The 25,769-nt window shown below is 41.3% G+C and overlaps 1 protein-coding gene across 1 annotated transcript in view; it reads right to left on the minus strand.

The window, feature by feature from the left end:
* Hmcn1 (hemicentin 1) overlaps positions 1–25,769 on the minus strand; it is a 450,870-nt gene that overhangs the window by 47,030 nt on the left and 378,071 nt on the right. Inside the window, exons 81-89 of the mRNA XM_060364433.1 lie at positions 24,656–24,925; positions 23,611–23,801; positions 19,264–19,477; positions 8,645–8,779; positions 7,720–7,910; positions 5,699–5,780; positions 3,708–3,977; positions 3,064–3,234; positions 2,769–2,939 (exon numbers count right to left, since the gene is read on the minus strand). Of these exons, the coding sequence (XP_060220416.1) occupies positions 2,769–2,939; positions 3,064–3,234; positions 3,708–3,977; positions 5,699–5,780; positions 7,720–7,910; positions 8,645–8,779; positions 19,264–19,477; positions 23,611–23,801; positions 24,656–24,925 (1,695 nt within the window). The remainder of the gene's footprint in view (positions 1–2,768; positions 2,940–3,063; positions 3,235–3,707; positions 3,978–5,698; positions 5,781–7,719; positions 7,911–8,644; positions 8,780–19,263; positions 19,478–23,610; positions 23,802–24,655; positions 24,926–25,769) is intronic.

The following is a 25,769-nucleotide window of genomic DNA, read 5'->3' on the forward strand; positions in this document are numbered from 1 at the left end:
CCATTTCAAGAGCGTTAGTTAACCAAAGTCCAAACCTCCAATGACACAAGGATGGATTATCAGTGGAGGCTAGACCTGAGTGGTGCTTATTTATGCAATGACTGTCTTGTTTCTACTCTATACAAATAGAGGTTTGAAACCCCCCTTTTTAAAATATTTAATTCATAAAGAAACTCTAAACAAGATTGACTTTGACTTTCATGACATAAGATACAGTGAAATTGAAAACTTTTTATATAGAGAGATAAATAAAGAGAGGGAGGGAAAGAGAGAGGGAGAGAAAGAAAGAGGCAGAGAGAGAGAGAGGGAGAGAGAGAGAGAGAGAGAGAGAGAGAGAGAGAGAGAGAAAGAGACTAGCTTAATGTAAACCAGAGAAAGCATTCACAATCATAGTGTTTGGATGATACTGAAAACCTCCCAAACATCCAAACCAATCCACAAAGAAAACACAAATAGAAAGGAATTGATAAACAATAATTGAGAAAATAGTAAGTGTATTGGATGTAACAGGTGGAAGTTCTGGTCTGTGCTAGTAGAAAGACCTGGGTTGGTGGGGCTGTGTTACCCCAGGCAAGCGGCTTGGTTTCTGTGTATTAAGCTTCAATACCCAGGGTTCACTGAAGCTTCCAAAACCAAATCCAGGACATGCTGAGCATAACAAAGGGAAATTAGTAGCGTATTATAACCCCCCTGAATTATATTTGAGTCATTACACTACTGAATAGTATGAGTCCTTATTGATCTAATTCAATAAAAAATATCAAACAAAAAGTTGTTTGCAATAGGAAGTAATAAGAGCTGTATAAGACACCATAGGGAAAAAAAATCCGTATTTAACAAGGAGCATTTGAGTAATAAATGCAAGAAATACCCAAATGAATGCTAGTGCTAGTGGGCGAAAGACTGATAGAATGGTTTTCTAGTTGTAAAGCATCTCTACACATACAGACTATCGGAGAAAAGAGTAGGACCTGCTAGTTTTTGTTGTATCCTACTGACTTGGTGGTTGGCATCTATACCCTGGGTGGCATTACTAAACCCCAAATAGTGAATAAACAAGACAATGAGCAAAGCAATAGTAAACAGTTACCAAGAGTGTGTGGGGAAAGTGACGTTTATTTTAACACAGTTGCAAACACCTGTCAGATTTTCATTACATAATTTCCTAAGCTGACAAATGGTACACAAATTCTCTAATTAGGTATTTATATTTCTTTTTGCTTTAGAATAATGCCACCACTTCAGATTGCTTACTTTTTGAAACCAAAGCACACCCTTAGCTTTTTGTTCACATTAAAGACTTGAGTGCAGTGGGTTTTAGTTTGCCTCTCTGTTGTTTGGGAAGAATATAGGCTTGTACCACCACTCAGATCAGAACTTTGTTTTTGAAATACAAGAGAAATAAAACCAAACTTATGGTAAGGTGCCCAGACCCAAGCTTATAGGCTTGGGAAGCCTATAAGCCTATAAGCCTATAAGCCAGCCTGTGTTCAAGCCTTCAATTCCCATTTACCAACTGCAGGCTTAGCCAATGAATTAGTTAATGAATTTGTTATTTTCTAACTTTTTTCATGTTTGTAACAAGACACAATCACTCTTTTTGAGTGACCCTTATCATTTTTCACTATTCTCTTCCGGTTTTGGCCCATTGGTGCTCTCTTTTGAGTTTGTTCAGAGTGTACATCAATATTAAAAATGACTCTCTTCTTAATATTCTACTTATATCAATAGAACAACATTTCATATGAAGTGTTTAGAAATTCAAATATCTTTGAGTCAGAGAACATAATAAATATTGTCTAGAGTCTAGGCAAATGAATGAATGAATGAATGAATGAACAAATGAAGTAGTTCCTGACTAGTCCTTTCTCTCTTCTACATGGTCTTCCCTAAGATGCCCAACAAGTAGCCCAGGATCCCTTGACTACATACATGTCACTCAAGCTGCCACCACTAAATCTATCTCCTAGATTTAGTTCAGTTAAGATAAAAACGTGACAAAATTAAACCCAAACATAATTATTTCTCAGAAGCTGAAATGAAAATCAGAGAGAGAAACTTTCCCTCTCCAAGTCTGAGATTACAAGGCCACTGTAAGCCACTAGTTGCCTGTGGTCCGTTTTTTCCACACATGGGAAGAATGTGATGGAGAATTAAGCCAAGGAGAATATTAGCAGAGACCAGAGATGGAAACACAGCAGTAGAAACATTGGGGAAATCCTTGCATTTAATTATACCTGGAAGAAGATTTTTCTGTTTATTTAAGCTCAATCCTGCTGCTTGACTCTGAAGGAGGCACGGGATACAACATCAGCAACAACAGGCCTACCGAGCGTCTGGCCTCGGGCTCATGGCAGATGAGTAAGATGGTAAGGGATAAGCTGCTAGCATGCTCCTGGCCAGAAGCACACTTCCTGGCAAATATTTAACCCCTCTCAGCTCATTTCTTCACTTGAAAATGGATGACTAGATTATATGTCACCTAAAGTCCTGTCATCTTTCAAACCTCTGAGTTCTTATATGCTTAAGTTTCGGGGCACAATTAAAAATACACCAAGTGCAGACAACTACCTTCCTATTCAGCTAAGTGAGATGTGTCAATGCAGCACTGTCATTCCTTCACCAGGTTCTTCCTGAATCAGGAAAAGACCACAGAGAGTGAACCTGTTCCAGTAGACAGAAGCCGTAACAACTTCTCACAATGAAATAAGAGAGGATCTTAACGCCGTGACAGAAATGAAAGTGCAGAAGTTCTGCCGGTACCTCACCTGGGCAAGGCCTATTGTTACACATGATGATTTCCACAGCCTGTCCTACACATGGCCGCCCACCGTGCTGAGCCGACGGGTTACTGCAAGTTCTGGTCCTGGTTTGGTTGCCATGCCCACAGCTTCTTGTGCATTCTTCCCAGAGACTCCATTCTGACCAGTGGCCATCCACTGCAGGGAGGTAAAACCATTTCGCCACCAGGTAAACTCAAACAGCAATCCCCGCGGCAGGTCAAACGTAGGGAATGCAAATGAGTACCCAAACACCTGTCTCTGCACCGAGTGCAGCAGTTACCTGGACACAGCTTATTCTGACAGTGTCGTGTTTCTGAATCTGACCCCTGGCATGGTCTACCACCATTGGCTGGAAGCGGGTTGTTGCACAGTCGGCTCCTCTTTTGGATGCCTCTTCCGCAGGTGACACTGCACGACCTCCAGGGCGACCACAACGAAAACCCACCATGCACTGCAAATAAAATATTGCAGATTGTCTCAGGTTTGCAAGTGAAAAATCCTAGATCCATTTTTTTTTAATCGTTATGTACTGAGTGTGGGGTTGAGAAACAGCTATGGAAACTTTCCTTTAAGGGTAGAACTGATATCTAAAAGTGAGACAGTAACTCAGTCAACGGAATTCCATCTAAGATCCTCTGCTGATTAATGTGGTCATGGCTATGGGAAGAGTAAGAGGTGAAGAAGGTTATATACCCTTTCTCTCTCTCTTTTGCTCTTTCTGTATACATATGTATGATGAATATCATCTACCTCACTTTCTGAAAAATTTTGCTTAGTTTTGAATGAAAATTTACTTGAGGATTATGAATGGTTAGCATCACATTTGAAAACCCTAAACTGTGTTGTTTTAATCTCATTAGTTGGTTCATCGGAAGGAAACTGGGACTCTGAGCTGTCATGGGTTCTATTCTGCTGCCCCCTTACCCTGGACGATGACGGGCACTCTGACAAGGACAGAGCCCATCAAGTTTCGGGCAACACATTCATATTCAGAGGTGTCTTCCTTGCGAGCAGCCACAATGTATAATGAGCCGTTAGACAGCATGCTAAGTCGGTTGTCCCAGGAGATGGAGTGTCCTTGGCGGGACCATGTGATGGTTGGCTGAGGTTCACCAGCTGCTTGACAGTCCAATACGACTCTGTCACCAGCATCCACAATAGTTTCCACTGGCTCAAGAGTGATAATGGGGGGACCTATGAGGAAAGTAGATATTGGTTCTTAGTTGATAAAGGCTAAATTAATACTTTAGCTTTTAAGATGTGGTGACTTTATTCTGAAAGGAATTTTGCCATTGAGTAGTATGGATTAAAGGGAAGAACCGATCATTGTGGGGTTTTGAGCTGGGCAATAAGGTTTTTGTTTGGGTAGTTCGCTAACATAGAAAAGAAAGAAGAGATCTGATGGGAGGCAGTGAGGAGTGTGTGGTGATCTGTATTTCTTTTTTTTAGAACATTGACCTTGAGGTGTCTGTAAGACACTCACATGAACAGGCCTAAATGGCAGGTGGATTCAAATATATCCACACAGGAATCTCAAAATCAAGATGTCAACAAGGAATGTGGATCTGTTTGGATAATTGGATGAGATTGCTTCAAAAGAGAAAGTAACGTGGTAAAAACATGATGAAACACAGAAAGCATATGAGGATTAACTACTGAGGAATTAAATAAGAAGCAGGAATCCTGGCAGTAAAAGGAATGAGTTTCAGGAGAAGGGACAGACTGTCAGCATCTGGGCAGGAACCGCAACCCAAGTGAAGTTCCGGGAAAGGACCAGATGTGAATGTAGGTGCTGGCAGGATGCTTCTCTCTGTATCATTCCACATGCTTGTAAAATTGATTCAGGAAAGGCTTCCTTAGGGAGAAAGCTCTCAGACTGTGTTTTCAAAGCTGAGGACCATTTCCTCAGGGAGGAGACACCTCCATCTGGTGGGAGATACAGCATGGAGGAAGACTTGGCGTTTTTAAGAGTAGAAAGTACGCCTGACCCAGAAGGTGGTAGTTCACAAGGCTTTTAATGCCTGTTAAAGCTGTTCTTTCCTTTCCCCGAAGAATCTCAGATGACATTGCTACTGAACAAGCGAGCATAGAGCAGCAGGGACATTGAGGAAAAGGAGAACCACGGGGTGACCACACAAGGATGGCAAGGCTCGACTGGAAGGTGGCTGGCTTGCACAGTGACAGGAGAAAGAGCATTGCATACTTCTGATAGTGGGGGCCTACTTTACAGATAGAAAAGTGTGCCTTACCATCTAAAGCATAAAACAAAAATGAAAGCAAACACATTTTGCTGTAATCTATACAGGATTTGTATGTTAGCTGAGTTGATGACATTTTCCTTGACCAGGGTTAGCAGAGGCTGTGGTGTTTCTCTAATTTTGGAAGCTCTGCTTGCTGATGGCTTTCACTAAGGGACTCCATGAAGAGCAAAGACTCCCACTCAGAATACACAGCTATTTTCATGGAAGAGGGCTGCCAATCCACTTGGAAGCCCTCTGAGCTCCTTCAAATTACTCTCTATTTTTAAAACAGATTTTTTTCTTTTTTTTTTTTCAAAAAATAGATTTTTTTTCTCACACAGTATATTTAGCACATGTTTTTAAAGCGTATAAGATAACATCTTTGTGAGTGTGTGGCAAGAGTCTGGCGAACCACAGAGGGCACCCACTGTTGTCAAAAAAAGGTTCTGCCACCAAGACTGTAAACTGCAGGTGTCAGATAAGAGGGGGATAGAAATCCACAATACATTGGTGTCACGCTTCATGACCATTGCTCCCTCATCCCCAGGAAAGAAAACTAGACACACCATGAAAGCTACGGTTCTAGCACATATTGCAGGTGAAAGGGAAATGCTCATTCTCCGTCAGGCAACGTTCCTGCAGTTGCGTTAGCTAAAGATGGAGGAAACAGCTTACTCTGCAGGGTCAGGCTCATGCTGCGCTCCACCACCCCGGCCTCATTGGCAGCTACGCACGTATAGTCGCCAGCATCTTCATTCTATGGAAGTAAGTGTGCTTGTGAGAACAGGGGTCTGCAGCGCACGTCACTCGTCACTCTTTCAATGACATAGCTCATTTGGAATTTAAGTTTGGGGAAGGCGTTTTAATGGAAATGGGAAACCCCACCTGTGTCTATGTTCACAGCTAGGCTAAAAAAGGAAGGAAAGAGAAGAAATGAGGGGAACAACAGCAACAAAAAAAACCTTTCAAAATAAAAATAAATCATATAATATTGAGTTCCAGGAAATCAAAGCAAAAAATACCATCATTTTATAACCATCTCTTTAATATTATAACAAAGGTAAATGCTATGATCACAGCTATCTTAAAATCCATTAAACAAGCCAGAAGAAATGAACCATATTCTCAGAACAAATACTGAGTTCTTTTTAATGGGAGTTTTTGAAAAATGCATCAATTCAGGTTTGTAGAAAGTTTTAAATGAAGGAAAGAGAAAAATAAATTTACTTATGATAATTAATTACAGATTTTCATTAATTTATACCTATAAGAACAGAAAACATGTACTATTTGAATTTTACTTACAATGCCTATATGTGCTTAGCTTGAAGTATCAATATATTAAGCATATAGAAGTTTCTAGTAGGTGGCTAGAAATGGGGCTTGGAAGTCTCCGGGCTGATGCCACCTGAGTATTTAGGATTATGGAATTGTGTAACTAAAAGACTGTAACATTAACAGTGGCATTCAAAGAAGTCTCAAAAGTTTGAGAAATATTAATAGTTGTATAAAAGGAAAAGGGACAAATGAAGAAACTGAGATTTAATATGATATCGATTAAAACTAGAAAAAATATCTCAAATCTGAAGAATCAGCCAACAATAGCTAACATTTAAAAATAAGGAAAGTAAAGCCCAAGGTAGTCTCACTGGATTAGGCAATGATGTATTTTAATGGTTATTTACGTTAATTAAGTGTGAAAGCATATAAGTGGACCCACCAAATGTGAGTTAAAAATCTGTATTCTAGGTAAGAAATATTTAGATGACTCATCTCTTTATGCTCCTTTCCTGAGCAAGAAACATGACCAAAGCCTTGTATATTTATTAGTTTGCTGATGAAATGTATCCTATACAATGAAATACTACATGCACAGCACACACACACACACACACACACACACATACATACAATGGAATACATCATCCACAATGAAGGATGGAATCCTGTTAGTTGTGACAAGACAGGATGGAAACCATTATGATAAGTGACATATGTCGGGTACAAAAAGAAGGTGCTGTGTGACTATGCTCACAGGTGGACTATACAAAGGTGACAATAAGAATGGTGGTAACCAGAGACTGAGAGGCGGGAGGAGGAGGGAGTGATGAAAAAAACACGATGAATGTGTACTTAGCTACGGTTAGTAAATGTGAAAGATTCTAGTGTTTTATTGTATAGGCAAATGCAAATAAAAACAGAAATCTAGAGAAAGGGTTTTAAAGACCTCTGTCATAACATCTGGTTAAAACATTACACAGTGCACACAGACTGAAATGCCTCATGCTATATTATTAATAGACACAATTTTATGTTTATGTATTAAAACATGTATTTTAAAAATGTTTAGTTAAAAAGCTGGGTGTGGTGGCACACACCTTTAATCCCAGAATGCAGGGACACAGAGGCAGGCAGCTCACTGTGTGTTAGAGGCCAGCCTGTTCTGCAAAGGGAGTCCAGGCCAGCCAAGGCTACACAGAGAAATCCTGCCTCAAAAACAAACAAACAAACAAACAAACAAACAAACAAACAAAAACTAATTAAAAGTTTAAAGAAGGAATACACGAATACACAAATACACTGGCTTAGATTTCATGGTTTGCATAGGACTGTTGAAGAAATTTTCCTCATCTACGAAGGGCACTGAGCCAGGGCATGGAAGTGTAGATGGTGTCAACACCTCCAGTGAGACTTACCACGGTTCCGTAGATGGCCAAGGAGCCATTGCCCAGCTGTCGGATCCTGTGACTAATCTCTATGCCAGCCCCCTTGCGGCTCCACTGGATAGTTGGGGCAGGGTCTCCTCTCACCTCGCAGTTTAGGATTGCGTTACCACCAAGCGGTTCAATCCAGTTGGAGGGGTAATCACCTTTGAAGACTGGAGGCTCTGGGAAATACCATAAGGCAGGCGGGAAGAAAAAGCAGGTGCTGATACTCTCAGTGTGATTTTTGACAAACGTAGACGTATAACTTAGCAATGACGGAAAACCCACTTTAAAGTGTCCTGAGTTTTCCAGAACCATCACTTTTACTAATCCCGAGCAATGTTGCCAATTTCAGTCCCTGTATGGGGGTAATACCACTTCATGTCAATAATCTCTTTATTGACCTTTTCCTTACTCTGTGTGTGTGTGTTGTGCATGTGTGTATTTTGGAACATACATGTATATAGATGCTCCTGTGTATATGTGTGCGTGTGTAGGCCTAAAGTTGACATTATGTCTCTTCCTTAGTCACTCACCAATTTATGTACTGATGCAAGTCTCTTTTCAGACTGGAACTCACCAATTCTAGACACTCTATCTAGCCAGCTTGCCTCGGGATCTCTTGTCTGTCTCCTGAGTGCTGGGCTTGTAGGTGACTGACACATCTTCTTAGGTTTTACATGGGTTTTGGACATGCAAACTCACATCCTAATGCTTAAAGGGCAGGCACTCCATCCACGGAGCCACCTCCACAGCCCTTTTCTACCTTTCATTTGAAACTCCTGTTTTTTTGTCTCATGAACCTATACATGTTTGTGACACTAAAATAATAGATTGCAGTCATGTTGTATTCAGTGAGGAAACAAACTTCCATTATGAATAAATCACAAAGGGAAGATGGGACACCTTTACCTACCTTTCACATAAACAAATCCAATGGCTTTTACAAAGCCAACGCTGTTCTCTGCTGTGCACACGTAAGTGCCTGAGTCCTCCTTTGACACCTTTTCAATAACAAGTTCACTGTGTCCATTGACGCTGTCAAAGTGAGCTGAGGAAACAGATTAGGAAACAACACAGATGCCTCTCAGTGACCTAGAAAAATGTCACAGCAGTGTCCTATTTTGCAGGTTAGATTTATGAGCAAGTCAGCAAGTGAACCGTAACTGAACAAGAGAGCCCTTACCACAGAGCTCCCCTTGAGCTATTTACTGTGTCTATAGACATCATTCCGAGAACCAAAAACAGCCCACAGAACAGGAAGAGTGAAAGAAAACAAACATCTCTCAAAAGTATTTTAAAGTGTCCCTTTCATCTCAGCCTGTTGCTTAAACCAGGCTCATGACTGCTCTGACTTTCAAAAACCTTTCACTGAGAAATATGGCATTTTCCATTCCATTTATCTCACCACCAGTTTTCTTCCTAAACAATTTACATCAATGGTGGGAACACCTTTTCAGTTGGAATCCAACTGACTTGGCATGTTGTAGGGAAATCATGAAAATACTTCCCTGGTAGGTAACAACAACATAATGATCAAATCTATAATAACTTAAGCTTGCCCATAAATCATACATGATGAGAATGTAAATATTTACAAAGGCAGTTATAATATTTGAGTGAGAATATAAAATGAGCATCCTAATTTTAAAACAACCAGTACTAAATAGGAGTTGGATACTAAATAGGAATGTAATTTAAATGGCTGCCCTGAATTATGTATGGCTACTTTGTAAGCATTCTCTCACTTATTTTTAAGGAACTCATTCAACTACTTTAGGTGGAAAATTAAGCTTAAAGGTTTAAATGCCAGAATTCATTATGACATAAAAATTTCAAGCTACGGGGGGGGGGGGGGGGGGGGAGCCAAGATGGCGGTGCCGGGAGAGCACCGCGTTTGAGAAGCAGGACAGCACTCGCCGTGCAGAGACCAGGAGACTGAACTCTGGGCCCTGAAACTACATCAATCGTGTTTCCCAGGTGAGGGGAGGCTCCCACGGTGTGGGAATCGGTCGGGTCCACTCACTGCGGGTCCACTCACTGCTACCCAGCCAGAACCCGGAAGAAATCCCTGGTAATGCGAGCTTTGTGTCTCCGGGCTGGAAGCGCAAGCCTCCGTGTCCCAATCACTTTCCCAGGCTGATCTGTGAGCACAAGGGTGCCTGAGGCTGGGAGTCCCAGCCGCGGGGGGACCCCACTGGGAAGCAAAGTTGCCAGACTGATCACGGGTCACCCAGTCTATCCCCGGAAGGTCGCTAGGACTGCGGGTACCCACCGCCAACACAACTGAGCTCCTGCCGCGCAGAGATCTGCGCGCTCAGCTCAGCGGTACAGACAAGCTGTGCGCCCCAGTACAACAGGGACTGGGAACCCCTGTCCAGAGAGGACCCCACAGGGAAGGAAGAAACCATGCTGCTGCGGTCACCTAGGGAAAGTCTAGCAGCCTGCAGATCGCAGACAGGTGAGTACGCCCAGCCATCACAGATCTGGGCCCAAACAGGGAGCACAGAGTGATCGGAAACTCAGCTTCCTCGGACTAGCAGGCGGGCACACGCTCCACCAGCCTAGAGGCCTGCATTGTACCAAATACACCTTACAGGCAGAACTGTGCGCCCCAAGACACCAGAGCAGTACTCACCCACCACAAATTACCTCTTGGGTTCTGGGGCACAGAGCCCCAACCTCAGACCTACAAAAGACCCGGAACCCTGAGATCAATCCCCCAGATACTGCTCCAAGGGGCAACCAGTTATCCCTAACAAAACCGACCAAACCACGGGAAACAGAGGTTACAGCAGTTGATCACTAAATTTACAGCAAGAAACCCAGAAGGAGGGCAACTGTCTCCAGGACTTCTCCCAGTGAGAGGAGAGCCCTCTCGACTAATCAGGACCACAGTTACTATCCAGGTCTCTATGCCTGAGGTGAGCTGTAGCAACTCCTGAAAAACACCGGACATCCAGTGGCTATACCCAAAAAGCTGAAAAAGCTTCCTTCAGGAAAAACCATCTTCCTGCCAAAGGGATTCTCTCCACTACAAGAGTCCAAGAACAACCAGAAACTAAATTCAAACAACTAAGATAGCCCAATGGGTAGAGGACAGCATAAAAGTCCAACCAACAAAAGCCAGAGCAATATGGCATCTCCAGAACCCAGTTATCCAGGGGCAAATAGCCCTAGACACCCCAGCATAAATGAAATTCAAGGAGATGACCTAACATCTATGCTCATGAAGAAGATAACAGAGGAAACAAATAAAATACGAAAAGAATTAAGGAAGATAAAAACAAACAGATCATGGCTATCCGTAAAGAAATGGAGGAAATTAAAGACAAGGAGATTATGGCCAGCCGTGAAGAAATACGGGAAGTTGCAGCCAAACAGTCTGTGGCCTTTAGAGAGGAAATGCTTAAATCACTGAATGAAATAAAAGAAACAGTGGATTGTTCAAACAAACAGCTGAAGGAATTGACGGAAAAACATGAAAATACAGTCAGACAGGGGAAGGAAACCAACAAAATAGCTCAAGACCTGAAGATAGAATTGGAAAAATTAAAAAAAAAACACAAATGGAAGAAATTGTGGAGAGAAAGAACTTAGGGAAGAAAGCAGGAACTACAGAGGTTAGCATAACCAATAGGATACAAGAAATGGAAGAAAGAATCTCAGGTGTGGAAGATATAATGGAAGAAATAGATGTATCGTCAAAGAAAATGTTAAATCTAAAAAATTCCTGACACAGACGGTCCAAGAAATTCAAGACAACATAAAAAGACAAAACCTAAGAATAATAGGAATAGAGGAAAAAGAAGATTCCCTGCACCAAGGCCCAGAAAATATTTTCAACAAAATCATTGAAGAAAATTTCCCCAACTTAAAGGAGAGACCAATAAGAATACAAGAGGCCTATAGAACACCCAATAAATTAGACCAGAAAAGAAAATCCTCCTGCCACATAATAATCAAAACAGTAAGTATACAGAACAAAGGAAAAATACTAAAAGCTGCAAGAGAAAAAGGCCAAGTAACATATAATAGCAAACCCATTAGAATCACACCTGACTTTTCAACAGAGACTATGAAAGCCAGAAGGGCCTGGACGGATATCATGCAGACCCTAAGAGAACACAGATGTCAGCCCAGGCTACTCTACCCTGCAAAACTCTCAGTCCTCATAGACGGAGAAAACAAGATATTCAATGACAAAAACAAATTTCAACAATACCTACAAACAAATCCAGCATTACAGAAGACACTGGAAGGGAAAATACAACCCAAGAAAGCTAGCTACATTCAAGAAAACACAGAAAATAAATAACCCCACTACAGTAAAACAAAAAGCAACCAAGCACATAACCGTATGACCACAGCCAACATCAAATTCAAAGGATGTAACAGCCACTGGTCATTAATCTCTCTCAATATCAATGGACTTAATTCTCCAATAAAAAGACACAGACTAACAGAATGGATGCGTAAACAAAACCCAGCAATCTGTTGTATACAAGAAACACACCTAAGTCACAAATATAGACATTACCTGAGGGTAAAGGGATGGAAGACGGCTTTTCAAGCACATGGACACAAGAAGCAAGCAGGAGTAGCCATTCTAATATCTGATAAAATAGTCTTTCAACCAAAATTAATCAAAAGAGATGGGGAAGGACACTTCATACTCATCAAGGGAAAATTCCACCAAGAAGACATCACAATCCTGAACATCTATGCCCCAAATACAAGGGCACCCACATTTGTGAAAGAAACATTGATAAAACTTAAACCACACATAGATCCCCACACACTAATAGTGGGAGACTTCAACACCCCACTCTCAACAAAGGACAGGTCAACTAAACAGAAATTAAGCAAAGAAACAATATCTCTAACAGAGGTCATGAATCAAATGGACCTAACAGACATTTACAGAACCTTACACCCAAACACAAAAGAATTTACCTTCTTCTCAGCACCTCATGGAACCTTCTCCAAAACCTTCTCCAACTAATAGACCACATAGTTGGTCACAAAGCAAGCCTCAACAGATACAAGAAGATTGAAATAATCCCTTGTATCCTGTCTGATCACCATGGAATAAAGCTGGACCTCAGTAACAACAAAAATAGCAAAAAGCCTACACATACATGGAAACTGAACAACTTGCTACTAAAAGACAGCTGGGTCAGGGAAGAAATAAAGAAAGAAATTAAAATCTTCCTAGAACTCAATGAAAATGAAGACACAACATACCCAAACTTGTGGGACACAATGAAAGCAGTGCTAAGAGGAAAGTTCATAGCACTAAGTGCCTTCAAGAAGAAATTTGAGACAGCGCATTCAAGCAACTTAATGGCTCACTTAAAAATCCTAGAAAAAGAAGAAGCAGACACACCAAGAAGGAGCAGATGGCTGGAAATAATCAAACTCAGGGCTGAAATCAATCAATTAGAAACAAATAAAACAATTCAAAGAATCAATGAAACCAAGAGCTGGTTCTTTGAGAAAATCAACAAGATAGACAAACCCTTAGCCAAGCTAACTAAAAGGCAGCGAGACACCATCCAAATTAAAAAATCAGAAATGAAAAGGGGGACATAACTACAGACACTGAGGAAATCCAAGCAATCATTAGGACTTACTTCAAAAGTCTATATGCAACAAAATTTGAAAATTTAAATGAAATGGACAATTTTCTTGATCGATTCCACTTACCAAAGCTAAATCAGGACCAGGTAAATCAATTAAATAGTCCTATATCTCCCAAGGAAATAGAAGCAGTCATCGAAAGTCTCCCATCCAAAAAAAGCCCAGGACCTGATGGTTTCAGCGCAGAATTCTACCAAACATTCAAAAAAGAGCTAACTACAGTTTTCTTCAAACTATTCCACAAAATCGAAACAGAAGCAACATTACCAAACTCATTCTATGAAGCCACAGTCACCTTGGTACCTAAACCTCACAAAGACCCAACAAAAAAAGAGAACTTCAGGCCAATCTCCCTTATGAACATTAATGCAAAAATACTCAACAAAATACTCGCAAACCGAATACAAGAACACATCAAAGATATCATCCACCATGACCAAGTAGGCTTCATCCCAGGTATGCAGGGGTGGTTCAATATATGGAAATCCATCAATGTGATCCACTATATTAACAAACTGAAAGAAAAAAAAACCACATGATAATCTCCCTAGATGCTGAAAAAGCATTTGACAAAATCCAACATCCATTCATGTTTAAAGTATTGGAGAGATCAGGGATACAAGGCACATATCTAAACATAGTAAAGGCGATATACAGCAAACCTATAGCCAACATCAAACTGAATGGAGAGAAACTTAAAGCAATCCCACTGAAATCAGGGACAAGACAAGGCTGCCCACTCACTCTCTCCATATCTCTTCAACATAGTGCTGGAAGTCCTTGCTAGAGCAATAAGACAGTTGAAGGAGATCAAGGGGATACAAATTGGAAAGGAAGAAGTCAAATTATCACTATTTGCAGATGATATGATAGCATACGTGAGTGACCCCAAAAACTCTACCAGGGAACTCCTACAGCTGATAAACACCTTCAGCAAAGTGGCTGGATACAAAATTAACTCAAAAAAAATCAGTAGCCCTCCTATATACAAAAGACAAAAGGGCTGAGAAAGAAATTAGGGAAACAACACCCTTCACAATAGCCACAAATGATATAAGGTACCTTGGAGTAACCCTAACCAAGGAAGTCAAAGACTTGTATGAAAAAAATTTCAAGTCTCTGAAGAAAGAATTAGAAGAAGATATGAGAAGATGGAAAGATCTCCCATGTTCATGGCTTGGCAGGATTAACATAGTAAAAATGGCCATCTTACCAAAAGCAATCTACAGATTCAATGCAATTCCCATCAAATTACCAACACAATTCTTTACAGACCTGGAAAGAAAAATTCTCAACTTCATATGGAATAACAAGAAACCCAGAATTGCTAAAACAATCCTCTACAATAAAAGATCTTCTGGAGGTATCTCCATCCCTGATCTTAAGTTGTACTATAGAGCAACAGTTTTAAAAACTGCATGGTACTGGCATAATAACAGAATAGTGGATCATTGGAACCGAACAGAGGACCCAGAAATAAACCCACACACTTATGGACACCTGATCTTTGACAAAGGTGCCAAAACCATACAATGGAAAAAAGACAGCATCTTCAACAAATGGTGCTGGTCCAACTGAATGTCTACATGTAGAAAAATGAAAATAGATCCATACTTGTCACCCTGCACAAAACTGAAGTCCAAGTGGATCAAAGACCTCAACATAAAACCTGACACATTAAATCGGCCAGAAAAAAAAATTGGGGAATACCCTAGAACTCATTGGTACAGGAGAAAAACTTCCTGAACAGAACACCGACAGCACAGGCTCTAAGAGCAATAATCAATAAATGGGACCTCATGAAACTGAAAAGCTTCTGCAAAGCAAAGGAGACCATCACCAAAACAAAGCGACTGCCTACAGATTGGGAAAGAATCTTCACCAACCCTTTATCTGACAGCGGACTAATATCCAGTATATATAAAGAACTAAAGAAGCTGAAAAGCAGCAAACCAAGTAATCCACTTAAAAAATGGGGAACAGAGCTAAACAGAGAATTCTCTGTAGAGGAATACCGAATGGCAGAGAAGCACTTAAAGAAATGCTCAGCCTTACTAGCCATTAGGGAAATGCAAATCAAAACAACCTTGAGATTTCACCTTATACCCATGAGAATGGCCAAGATCAAAAACTCAAGTGACAACACATGCTGGAGAGGTTGTGGAGAAAGGGGAACCCTTCTCCACTGCTGGTGGGAATGTAAACTTGTACAACCACTCTGGAAATCAATCTGGCGCTTTCTCAGACAACTAGGAATAGTGCTTCCCCATGATCCAGCCATACCACTCCTAGGCATATATCCAAAAGAGGCTCAAGTACACAAAAAGGACATTTGCTCAACCATGTTTGTAGCAGCTTTATTTGTAATAGCCAGAAGCTGGAAACAACCCAGATGCCCCTCAACTGAAGAATGGATGCAGAAATTGTGGTACATCTACACAATGGAATATTACTCAGCAATGAAAAATAAGGAAATCATGAAATTTGCAGGTAAATGGTGGGATCTGGAAAGGATCATCCTGAGTGAGTTGTCCCAGAAGCAAAAAGACACACATGGTATATACTCACTCATATAGACATACAACATAGGACAAACCCACTATAACCTGTGCATCTAAAGAAACTAAGCAAGAGAGAGGACCCTAACAAAAATGTCCAATCCCCATCCGGAAAGGCAAAGAGGATGGACATCAGAAGAAGAAGAAAACAGGAAACAACCTAGGAACCTACCACAGAGGGCCTCTGAAACCCTCTGCCCTACAGACTATCAAAGCAGATGCTGAGCCTGATGGGCAACTGTTGGGCAGAGTGAATGGAATTTTATGTAAGAACTGGGAAATAGTAAGAGCTGGAGAGGACAGGGTCTCCACAAGGAGAGCAACAGAAGAAGAAAATTTGAACACAGGGAACTTCCCAGAGACTCATACTCCAACCAAGAACCCCTGCACAGATGTAGCCCAGGGCAGTTCAGAGTCCAATTGGGTTACATAGTAATGGGAAGAGGGACTGCCTCTGACATAATCTGATTGGCCTGCTCTTTGATTACCTCCCCCTGGGGGGGAGCAGCCTTACCAGGCCATAGTAGAGGACAATGCAGCCACTTTTGATGTGAACTGACAGACTAAGATCAGAAAGGAGAGGAGAACCTCCCCTATCAGTGGACTTGGGGAGTGGCATGCATGCAGAGGGAGGAGGGAGGGGCTTATAGGGGGATGCAGAATGAATAAAGTGTAATTGAGGAAAAATTAAAAAAAAGGGGGGAAAATAATTTAAGAACCTTAAATGACTTTCAAAAGTGGAGCAAAACATGGAGTTAGTCAATTTACATGGAGCATGTCTCGCCCCTGGGGGCAATGGTCTCCTGAACCTACTCAGACCTCGGACACCACCACTGCTAGTTCTAGAACTGATGCAAGATGTTCCAACGAGGGGGTTAAGGCTTCTCATAATATTTCCTATAAGCCCACACCTGTTTGTTTATATCCCCCATTTTTATTCATTATTAGCCAGATAGAGCCAAGTAATTGTGGTGATACTTGCTTTTTTGCCCAATGCTGGAATGCTAGTGAATTTAGGTATGCCCTGGTTACTCGCATGCCTCGCTGGGTGCCTGTGCCCGTTGATGCCCCTCACGCTATGACTCTCTTCAGACAGAAAAGGGATCTTGGAACTACAGCCGCCACTGTTACTGCCATCTCATTGGCGGCTGTTGGAGCTACCACCGTGGCATTAGCCATGAGTCATAATACTGTGCAGACTGCTCAGACCCTGAATAATCTTTCAGCCAATGTAGCTCATGCCTTAGATGTACAAAAAGGAATTAATGCTCAACTAAAAGGAGGCTTGATGGTGTTCAATCAGAGGACTGACCTTGTGCAGGAGCAAATTGATACCCTATGGCAAATGGCTCAACTTGGCTGTCAATGAAAGTATGCTGGACTTTGTGTCACTAGCATACAATATGAGAATTTTTCCTGTGTTGCAAATCTGTCTAAACAATTTTTGAGCTATATTTTAGGTAATTGGACTGGAGAATTCGATACTACGATGGAGCAGCTGAGAGTGGCCAATGTCATGGTAAATTCTACCAGAGTGGACGCAGGACTAGCCACAGGATTATCATCATGGATTGCTGCAGCCATGAATCATCTGAAGGAATGGGCGGGCATGGGATCGTTAGCAGGCCTTCTGGTGTTGGTCACCTTGGTTTGCCTGTGGTATATATGCAAGATTAGAGTCTCACAACAGCGTAATGCAGCTATGACCATTCAGGCCTTTACAGCCATTGAAGCAGGACAGTCTCCCCAAGCATGGCTGGCTACCATAAAAAGCCAAAATGTTATGCTCAGGATGCGAGGCTAAGCACTGCACTCAGGGTCAGCCGCTTTGGACCCAGAGAAGAGCATATCTGATTGCATGCGGGTTGATGCCCCAGGTCCCGCCTCTGAGAAAAAGGTATCAGACGGGTCTGATGCTCTTTGGGTGGATGACACCTAAATGAACATCAGTACAAATTCCCAATTTATTTCTAATATCAGAGATCAGACCTCTACTCTTGCCTGATGCGTCCAAAACAAAAAGGGGGAACTGTAGAGAGCTGCGGAATGCTATGCCTTAGAGATGGAGCTGGTTTCTGCCTTCTGCCTTCCCGATGGTGAGTGCTCTCTGTCACGAACAATTCCACATTTGGCTAAGGCTGAGGATCTGGCTTGCTTCCATGTATGTGGACCTATCTGCATTGCCCATGTGGCACGCTGGGGTTGGCTACCCAGAGGCTATTTAAGCTGTGGGCTGGCTTTCCCCAGGGTCAGATGATTGTTCAAGGTTCCTGAATAAACTGCATTGAAAAAAAAATTTCAAGCTACTACCACTGTTCTAGCAGGGCATTTGGTAGATGCAAGTTAAAAGTCAGGACAGGATGAGCATTCATTGCTGACAGTGTTTTCATACTCATTATTGACAGCATTTTTGGAGATGAAATTAAACAAGTGTATATATACACATATTTGCATGTAGCGACATTTAATAGAAAGCCATGAATTTGAAAAAGATCAAAAAGGGGAATAGGAAAGTGTTTGGTGGGAGGGAATGGAGGGGAGGAAGGATATAATTATATTACAGCCTCAAAAATAATACTCACACACACACACACACACACACATGCACACATACACACACACACACACATGCAAACATACACACACACACACATACACACACATGCACGCACACAGAAATAGACATGTGTCCTCCAGGGATGCGTGCTCAGGGGTTAGGTACTATTTTAACACAATACACTAGAAATCTGGCTAGAAATCTGATGTGTCCATTGACCTCTTCAGTTCTGAGGTTCATCCACCCAGTGAGAAGCACTATGTTCTGTAAGATGAGTTCTGCATGTCTCCAGCTGCAGCCCCTGAACCCACTGGTCAGCAAAGCAGAGAGTCCATCAGACGTAAGATACCCAAGATATAATACTGCCTCCTTTCAGGGAGAGGGTTTGTTGTCAAAGTTTTACTGATAACACAGAATTTATTGTCTTGTTATCCACTTATCCTTTCAAAAGAACGGTCAATGAGTCTGTGCTGGGGTATAGTATATCATTTCACAGAATTTATTTCCTGGCTATATTTATTTAGTGATAACATCTCCAGTAGCAGAGGCTAGCTTCTAGTTCACTACATAGTTGAAGATGACCCTGAACTCCCAACTTTTCCTGCTTCCATCTCTCAAGTCTGGAGATTGCGGGTGTTCTATCACTCCCAGCCATTTCACAGAATAGAGTCAACTCTGTAATTGTAATTCCTCAATGGCCTCCCAAGAGGATATAGAGACCCAGCCAGTCTGCTGAATGTATGCACACATTCATCTCTGAAGAAGTAGATCACCAACCTGGAATAATATTGTTGTTGAAGGTCCATGTTAGTTTGGGCAACGGGATGCCAGTGGCTTTGCAACTTAACCGTAGCTGCTCTCCTTTATTTAATGACAGGTCCCCAGGAAGCTCAGTGAAAGTGGGAAGGGCATGAACAGTCAGGGTCACAGTATGTGTATCTTCACCAGCAGCATTGTTGGCAACACATGTGTAGGTTCCAGAATCTTCCAGCTAAATAAACAAACGTTTTCCAAGTATTAATATATTACAACCGCCTACATAAAATACACAGAATTTCAACACTTGTCCCACCAAGGGAAACTCTTATCTAATGGTGATTTTAAATTTCCACCTTTTAGCAAAATCAAATTAGATTTTGCATACTGTAATTTAAAATGTAGACACTTAACCATAAACCTCATACAACATAAAACCAGAACAATTATTTTATAAGATCTTAGAAGACACCACGGTACCTGCTCCTCTGCATTGTACTAAAGAAGAACCCCAAACGTTGTTGGCATCTTGACAACATAGTGGGCCTTTTAGGTAATATGATCAGAGACTAAAGCCATCAGAGGACACAGGGAGATGAAGGCTAATGCTTTTCTAGAGTCTCCCTAGCTGAGTCCAATGGCCAACTTCACCACTCCCTATCCTTGACATGCTGGGCAGTGCTGTATTGAGTTTGAGTGTCTTCATGGGGATATCACTTTGGTAGCTTCCCAGCTAATATTCTGGTTGCTCCTTCATCTTTTGTTTTGCTTCACCTTTAACATCAATGTCTTTGGGTAGACTTGTGAGGGACTCAGTCTTTGTTCTCTCTTTGCATCCAGACCCTTGAGGATCATATCTAGTACCCAGCTTTAAGAGTCACTCACACGCTGATAATTTCCAGTGTCTCAAACCCCGATTTTATTTCAAATTTCTAGTAACACTGAACTTGTTCCAATTCCTGTTTCCATAACTAGTTGATCTCTGATGTCTGCAGATGCAGTGGGAGAGGCCAGGGGATTGGCATTGCTCATCCTTGTCACCTGCAGCCATCCCCATTTTCACCGATGGCTGTTTTATCCTCCTCATTGCTCAGACTTTTGGACTCGTATATTTGAATCATCCTTTGTTTTCATCTTCTCCAACAGCACTACCAACCTCTCATGATGTGTTGGTTTCAAAGCATGTGCAGAATCCCAATTTCTCTCTCTGCTGACATTCAGCAATGAATTCTGCCAACTGTCTTCTGACTCCCTTCCCAACATATTTCTGTTTCTAACCTTGCACCCTTACCGTCTCTTTTCATTACTGTGACGGTCCTGGAGAGTTTTATGTCAACCTGACACAAGCTAGAGCCATCTGGAAGGAGGGAGCCTCATCTGAGAAAATGGCCCATGAGGTCCAGATGTAGGGTATTTTCTTAATTAGTGACTGATGAGCGGAGGAATGAGCCACTGTGGGAGGGGCCATCCTCCCACAGTGGAGGTCTCGCGTTCTATAGGAAGACAGGCTGAGCAAGCTATGATGAGCAAGCCAGTAAGTAGCACCCCTTCATGGACTCTGCATCAGCTCCTGCTTCCAGATTCCTGGCCTGTTGAGTTCCTGTCCTGAATTCTTTTGATGATGAACTGTGCTGTGGAAGCATAAGCTAAAACAAAACAAAACAAAACCCTTTCCTCCCCAACTTGCTTTGGTCACAGTATTTCACTGCAGCCAAGTAACCCTGACAAATATAATAACGGAGCCTAATCCTTAAGCAATACGGAGGGAATAATGTTACTACCCTGCTGAGGAAGGAGTTCTGACCTCCACTACAAGTAGGAAGAACCCCCATTTTACTATTTCCATGATGGTACTTGGTATGGCCTCCGTTTTTCTCTGATTCCTTTTCTCACTCATTCTCTTTCTTTGCTTTTACTGCCTGCCGGTTTCTCAAATATACGTGGCTTGTTTATTGATGTTTCTCAGTGCCTAAACAAAGCAGAACTGCTCAAAGAGAAGGTGCTTAATGAATTTTAAGATGAGTTGATTGAATGTGTCCACATGTCTCCATGAGGTCATGTATATATTACTGATTGCTTTTCCCTGATCTAAAATTAAGAATATTTTTTAAAAAAATAATAAAAAAGAAATATTGAGGATATTGTGAAACCTGGTGCCACAGTTCTAAAGAATAGCTGGGGCCAGTGAATATATGGCAGAGTCAGATACCCTTCAAGGAATCCTGGAAAGACTATAGCATGAGGATATGAAGAAGGGGCTTTATTTGAAACAGTGGAATAATTTCAAAGGTAGGTCATTTGAAGGGACAATCCTACTTTTCTTACAAATGTGGGAGATTGACCCTAAATGTACCTTTCTATTGGCTAATAATAAGAATGGATAGACAGACAGACAGACAGACAGACAGATGTGAATGATTGGTATAGAGGAGAACCAATGTTTGCATTAATTATTAGTAAGTATTATAGATCCAGACAGATGTTAGATATATTGAAGAGTTTTTGCTAGGGGAATTTGCTCACTTCACGTTTTGTATACTGTGACTGAAGCAGTTGTAAACTGACATATGAAAATTTTTGTGTAGATATTTTCAGTCTGTTTTACTAAATACCTTGGTGGAAGATTAGTGAGTATTATGAAGAGGGTATGTTAAAAAAAATCTCCCAATGTCTCTGGACCATTTTCCATATCTACCAACAACCAGGGAGAGCTCCTGTTTTCACACATCTATCTTGGCAGTTGGTGTTACCAATAGCTCAAATGTAAGTCATTCTAATATATAAATATCAGTATCTCCTCAAAAGTGAATTCATGTTTACATTTGAGAGCAGGTTTTTATATTTTTTAATTTTTATTTCCTGATCAAGTCTTGTTCAGAACCTTACAAATCTTAAAGTGTTTTCTATCATTTTGTTTTAGATGCTTTCATACATTCTGTTTAATTATTTGTTCAAATAAATGATTTTTTAAAAATCAAAAAAAAAAAGAATATTTTTTTAACCTCAAGCACCAAAGAATTAGAAACGTAAAATTTATCCCTGTTCAGTATAGAATCAATCTAAATTTTCTTGGATGTTTTTTCTCAATGAAAACTTAATATTTCCTCACCCATATACCACTAACTGAACCAAGTTGTGGCAACTTAGGTTAAATATATGTATTTATGGAAATTAAATATTAAAACATCTAGTTCATATATATTATTCACAAAAAATTCTACATATCACTTATGTCTCCTGTATGTTTTGTATAAAATATCTTATTGATGGGATCCTTTATTGAAAGACCTGGAGGGGTCAGGAGCCCCACAAGGAGAGCAACAGATTAAAAAAATCTGGGCCAATGCGGTCTTTTCTGAGACTGATACTCCAACCAAGGACCATGCATGGAGATAACCTAGAACCTCTGTACAGATGTAGCCCATGGCAGCTCAGTGTCCAAGTGGGTTCCATAGCAATGGGGACAGAAGCTGTTCCCATTCAGTGGCTGGCTCTCTGATCACCTCCCCTGATGGGGAAGCAGCCTTACCAGGCCACAGAGGAAGATAATGCAGCCAGTCTTGCTGAGACCTGACAGGCTAGGGTCAGATGAAAGGAGAGGAGGACCTCCCCTATCAGTGGACTGGGGGATGGTAATGGGAGGAGAAGAGGGAGGGAGGGCTGGATTGGGAGGGTATGGGGGGCAGAGCTAGGATAAAAAGTGAATAAATTGTAATAAAAAAAACAATAAAAAATAAAAAGAAAAAATGTATCTGAGGAACTGTTTCATAAGTTTTAAAACATATTTCTTTCATTCATTTCCTTAAGGCCTAGAAAGTGATTGCATCTAAAAGCAGACTTCTCAAATATGATAATACTGGAAATTGAGCTGCTTCTGCTTAATAGGTGCTGTTCTACAGACCCCAAACAGGATGCCTGAGAGTATTAAACATCTTATTTGTGTAGCTCCACAGAGTTTCCATTTTTAAGTCAATTATTAGAAAGGGTTATTTAAAAACCTCCACAGAGAAAGACACTTTTTGACATCTTCATCATATCTCAGACACGCACATCTTGTGTCTCATCGTTCTGAAACGCAGTTGTGTGCACTGAGAACAGCATAGCCACTTAGAATATTTCCTGATATATATTGCCACAAAAATAAAATGATAATTTTAGGAGAGGCCACTTATTGGTTTCAGCTCTTTTGTTAAATATGCTTCTAATCTCAAGGATATAAAACAAAACACAAGAGCAATTAATCTTAGGTTGAATTTATGTGAGTGTTTTCATACAGTATTAACGGTCAAAGTTCCGAGCTAAATTTTGAGAAAGAAGGTGAATTAACCACTTGGCTCTCCAGTGTGTATTCATATCCATTAAACTTACCACAGCATTTTCCAAGATGAGTTCCCCATATGGCTGAGCAGTGTATTTCCCTAATGAGTTGGCAATGAGAACGTTGTCTTTTTCCCAGTGAATTGCAGGTGTGGGGTTTCCATCAGCAAGGCACGGGAGAACAGCCTGCGAGTTCTCGTTGACTGCGTAGTGGACTTCTGTGCTTTGGATCCTGGGTGGCACTGCGAAGAATTTAAACACGGTCACCCAGAAATCTGAGCTCGCCTTGAACATCAACACAGAAAACACCCCTTGGAGGATGACTTTGTTAAAAATAAGAAAACAAACCCTATGAAATATTTTATCACAGACAATCAACACTTTCTTAAGTATTTCTTTTAAAGTTCATACATGTATATAATGTATTTTAATCAGGTCCACTCCTCTTCACCTACACAACTTTTCCCCATGACCCCTACAACATACCTCCCTTCAAACCTCATGCCCTTTTCCCCCTTTTATTGAAAACAGGTTTTTTTCCTCACATAATATATCCTGATTTCATGCTTCTAACAACTGAGCCATCTCTCCAGTTTCTTAATGATTTTTTGATATTTTTTATACATCCGATTACAAAGAAAAGTAAAAAAGGATGTATAGATGCTGTGCTACTTTAAAACAATGAATCAAATGAATCTTTAGTTTTTATGAGGTTCAAACTGCTCGTCTGGGTCATATGCTGTTTTTTTTTTTTTTTTTTTGAGCCAAAATGAGTTGAAGCTTCAAGAAGTAAAACAGAGGAGCCACAGAACTCACATGGTCACCACATAAGCCAGACGACCCCAACAATCACAGTACGAAGAGGGTGTCAGCCACACACTGATTTTCCTGGAAACGCTGATGTCATTTCTCACACAGATGTGTGTGTTCACACACAAGCAAACACAGCTTACAGAACACAGACTTGAAAGTCAAGCACGCAGACTCTCTTCTCCACACACACTCTGGCTTTGACTTCCGTCACATTTGCTTTTGGTGATCTTTTCTGGTTGACAGTGATGTGACAGACGGGAAGAAACCGTGTTAGGCCACCTACCATGGACGGTGAGTGTGGCGCTCATGCTGCTGGACCCCGCCACGTTGGCTGCCGTGCACGTGTACTGACCGGCATCACCAGACTGAGCAAAGGCTATCTGCAGTGCGCCCGAGTTCAGGATGCGCTGGCGGATGGATTCCGTGAGGGCCTGGCCATCTTTGTGCCAGGTGATGTCAGGGGGTGGGAAGCCCTCTGCGTCACACAGTAGAGAGACAGGCTTATCCACAGTAACAACATACTCCTTTTGGCGAGAACTAATGCCTGGGGGAACTGAGAGACAGAAGGTTGGAACTGAGTGTACACATCACCTATGGTCCTGCCGTGGCGAAGTAACTCCATGAAGAAACCGAGCCCCGAGGCTTCTACACTGTCAGAAGGGAGTGCTGTAGCGTGGTTTGGAACATTAAAATGCATGAGCCTTCTTCAGGAAAAGGTTCTCTATAAATGTAAGCAATACTCAATTTTAAATGTGATAAGCCTCTACTCATGAGGTTTTGGAAGGGTCTCCCTCAGGAGAGTCGGTGAGAAAGTCATGAGGGTCTACAGAAGCATTTTTACATACACAGACTTGGTGATTCACTTTGGGTTCTTAACCTTCTAAATGGACTCCTTCAAGCTTTGTAAAATACTCTACTGCTCTGAGATACTTCTGCATTTCTCAGAGAGCTTATCACGATGTCTCAGCACGGTGCAATCAATATTTACAGACAAATGGATGATAGAAAATAACATATAGACAAATTCTTCCCATTTCAGAAACCTGCTAAGAATTTCCCTCCCAAGAATTTACAGCAATCACTCACTGCTTAGGTATTACACTGACTTTCTGCCAAGACCCAAATCATCCACCATAAAAAGACTCCAAGCACTTATGAATGTCCATGCTAAGATTCCTTATAGAGACAAATGTTACCTGGTTGAATGTGTGCTTCCTACCACACACTCAATCTGCAAGGAGAGAGTCTACCCAGAATCTCTCAGGCCTCTGGGGTCTACAACTACTTCTCTGTGTTTATGGAATGTTAGATATTATTCAGTATTTAATGTGTGTCTTTGTCTCTTCATTGTTCAACCATTTTAACCATCTAGTGAAAAAAGTCAAATCTGAAGCTTC

Source organism: Meriones unguiculatus, chromosome 11 (assembly GCF_030254825.1).
Source record: "Meriones unguiculatus strain TT.TT164.6M chromosome 11, Bangor_MerUng_6.1, whole genome shotgun sequence".
Taxonomy (NCBI): domain Eukaryota; kingdom Metazoa; phylum Chordata; class Mammalia; order Rodentia; family Muridae; genus Meriones; species Meriones unguiculatus.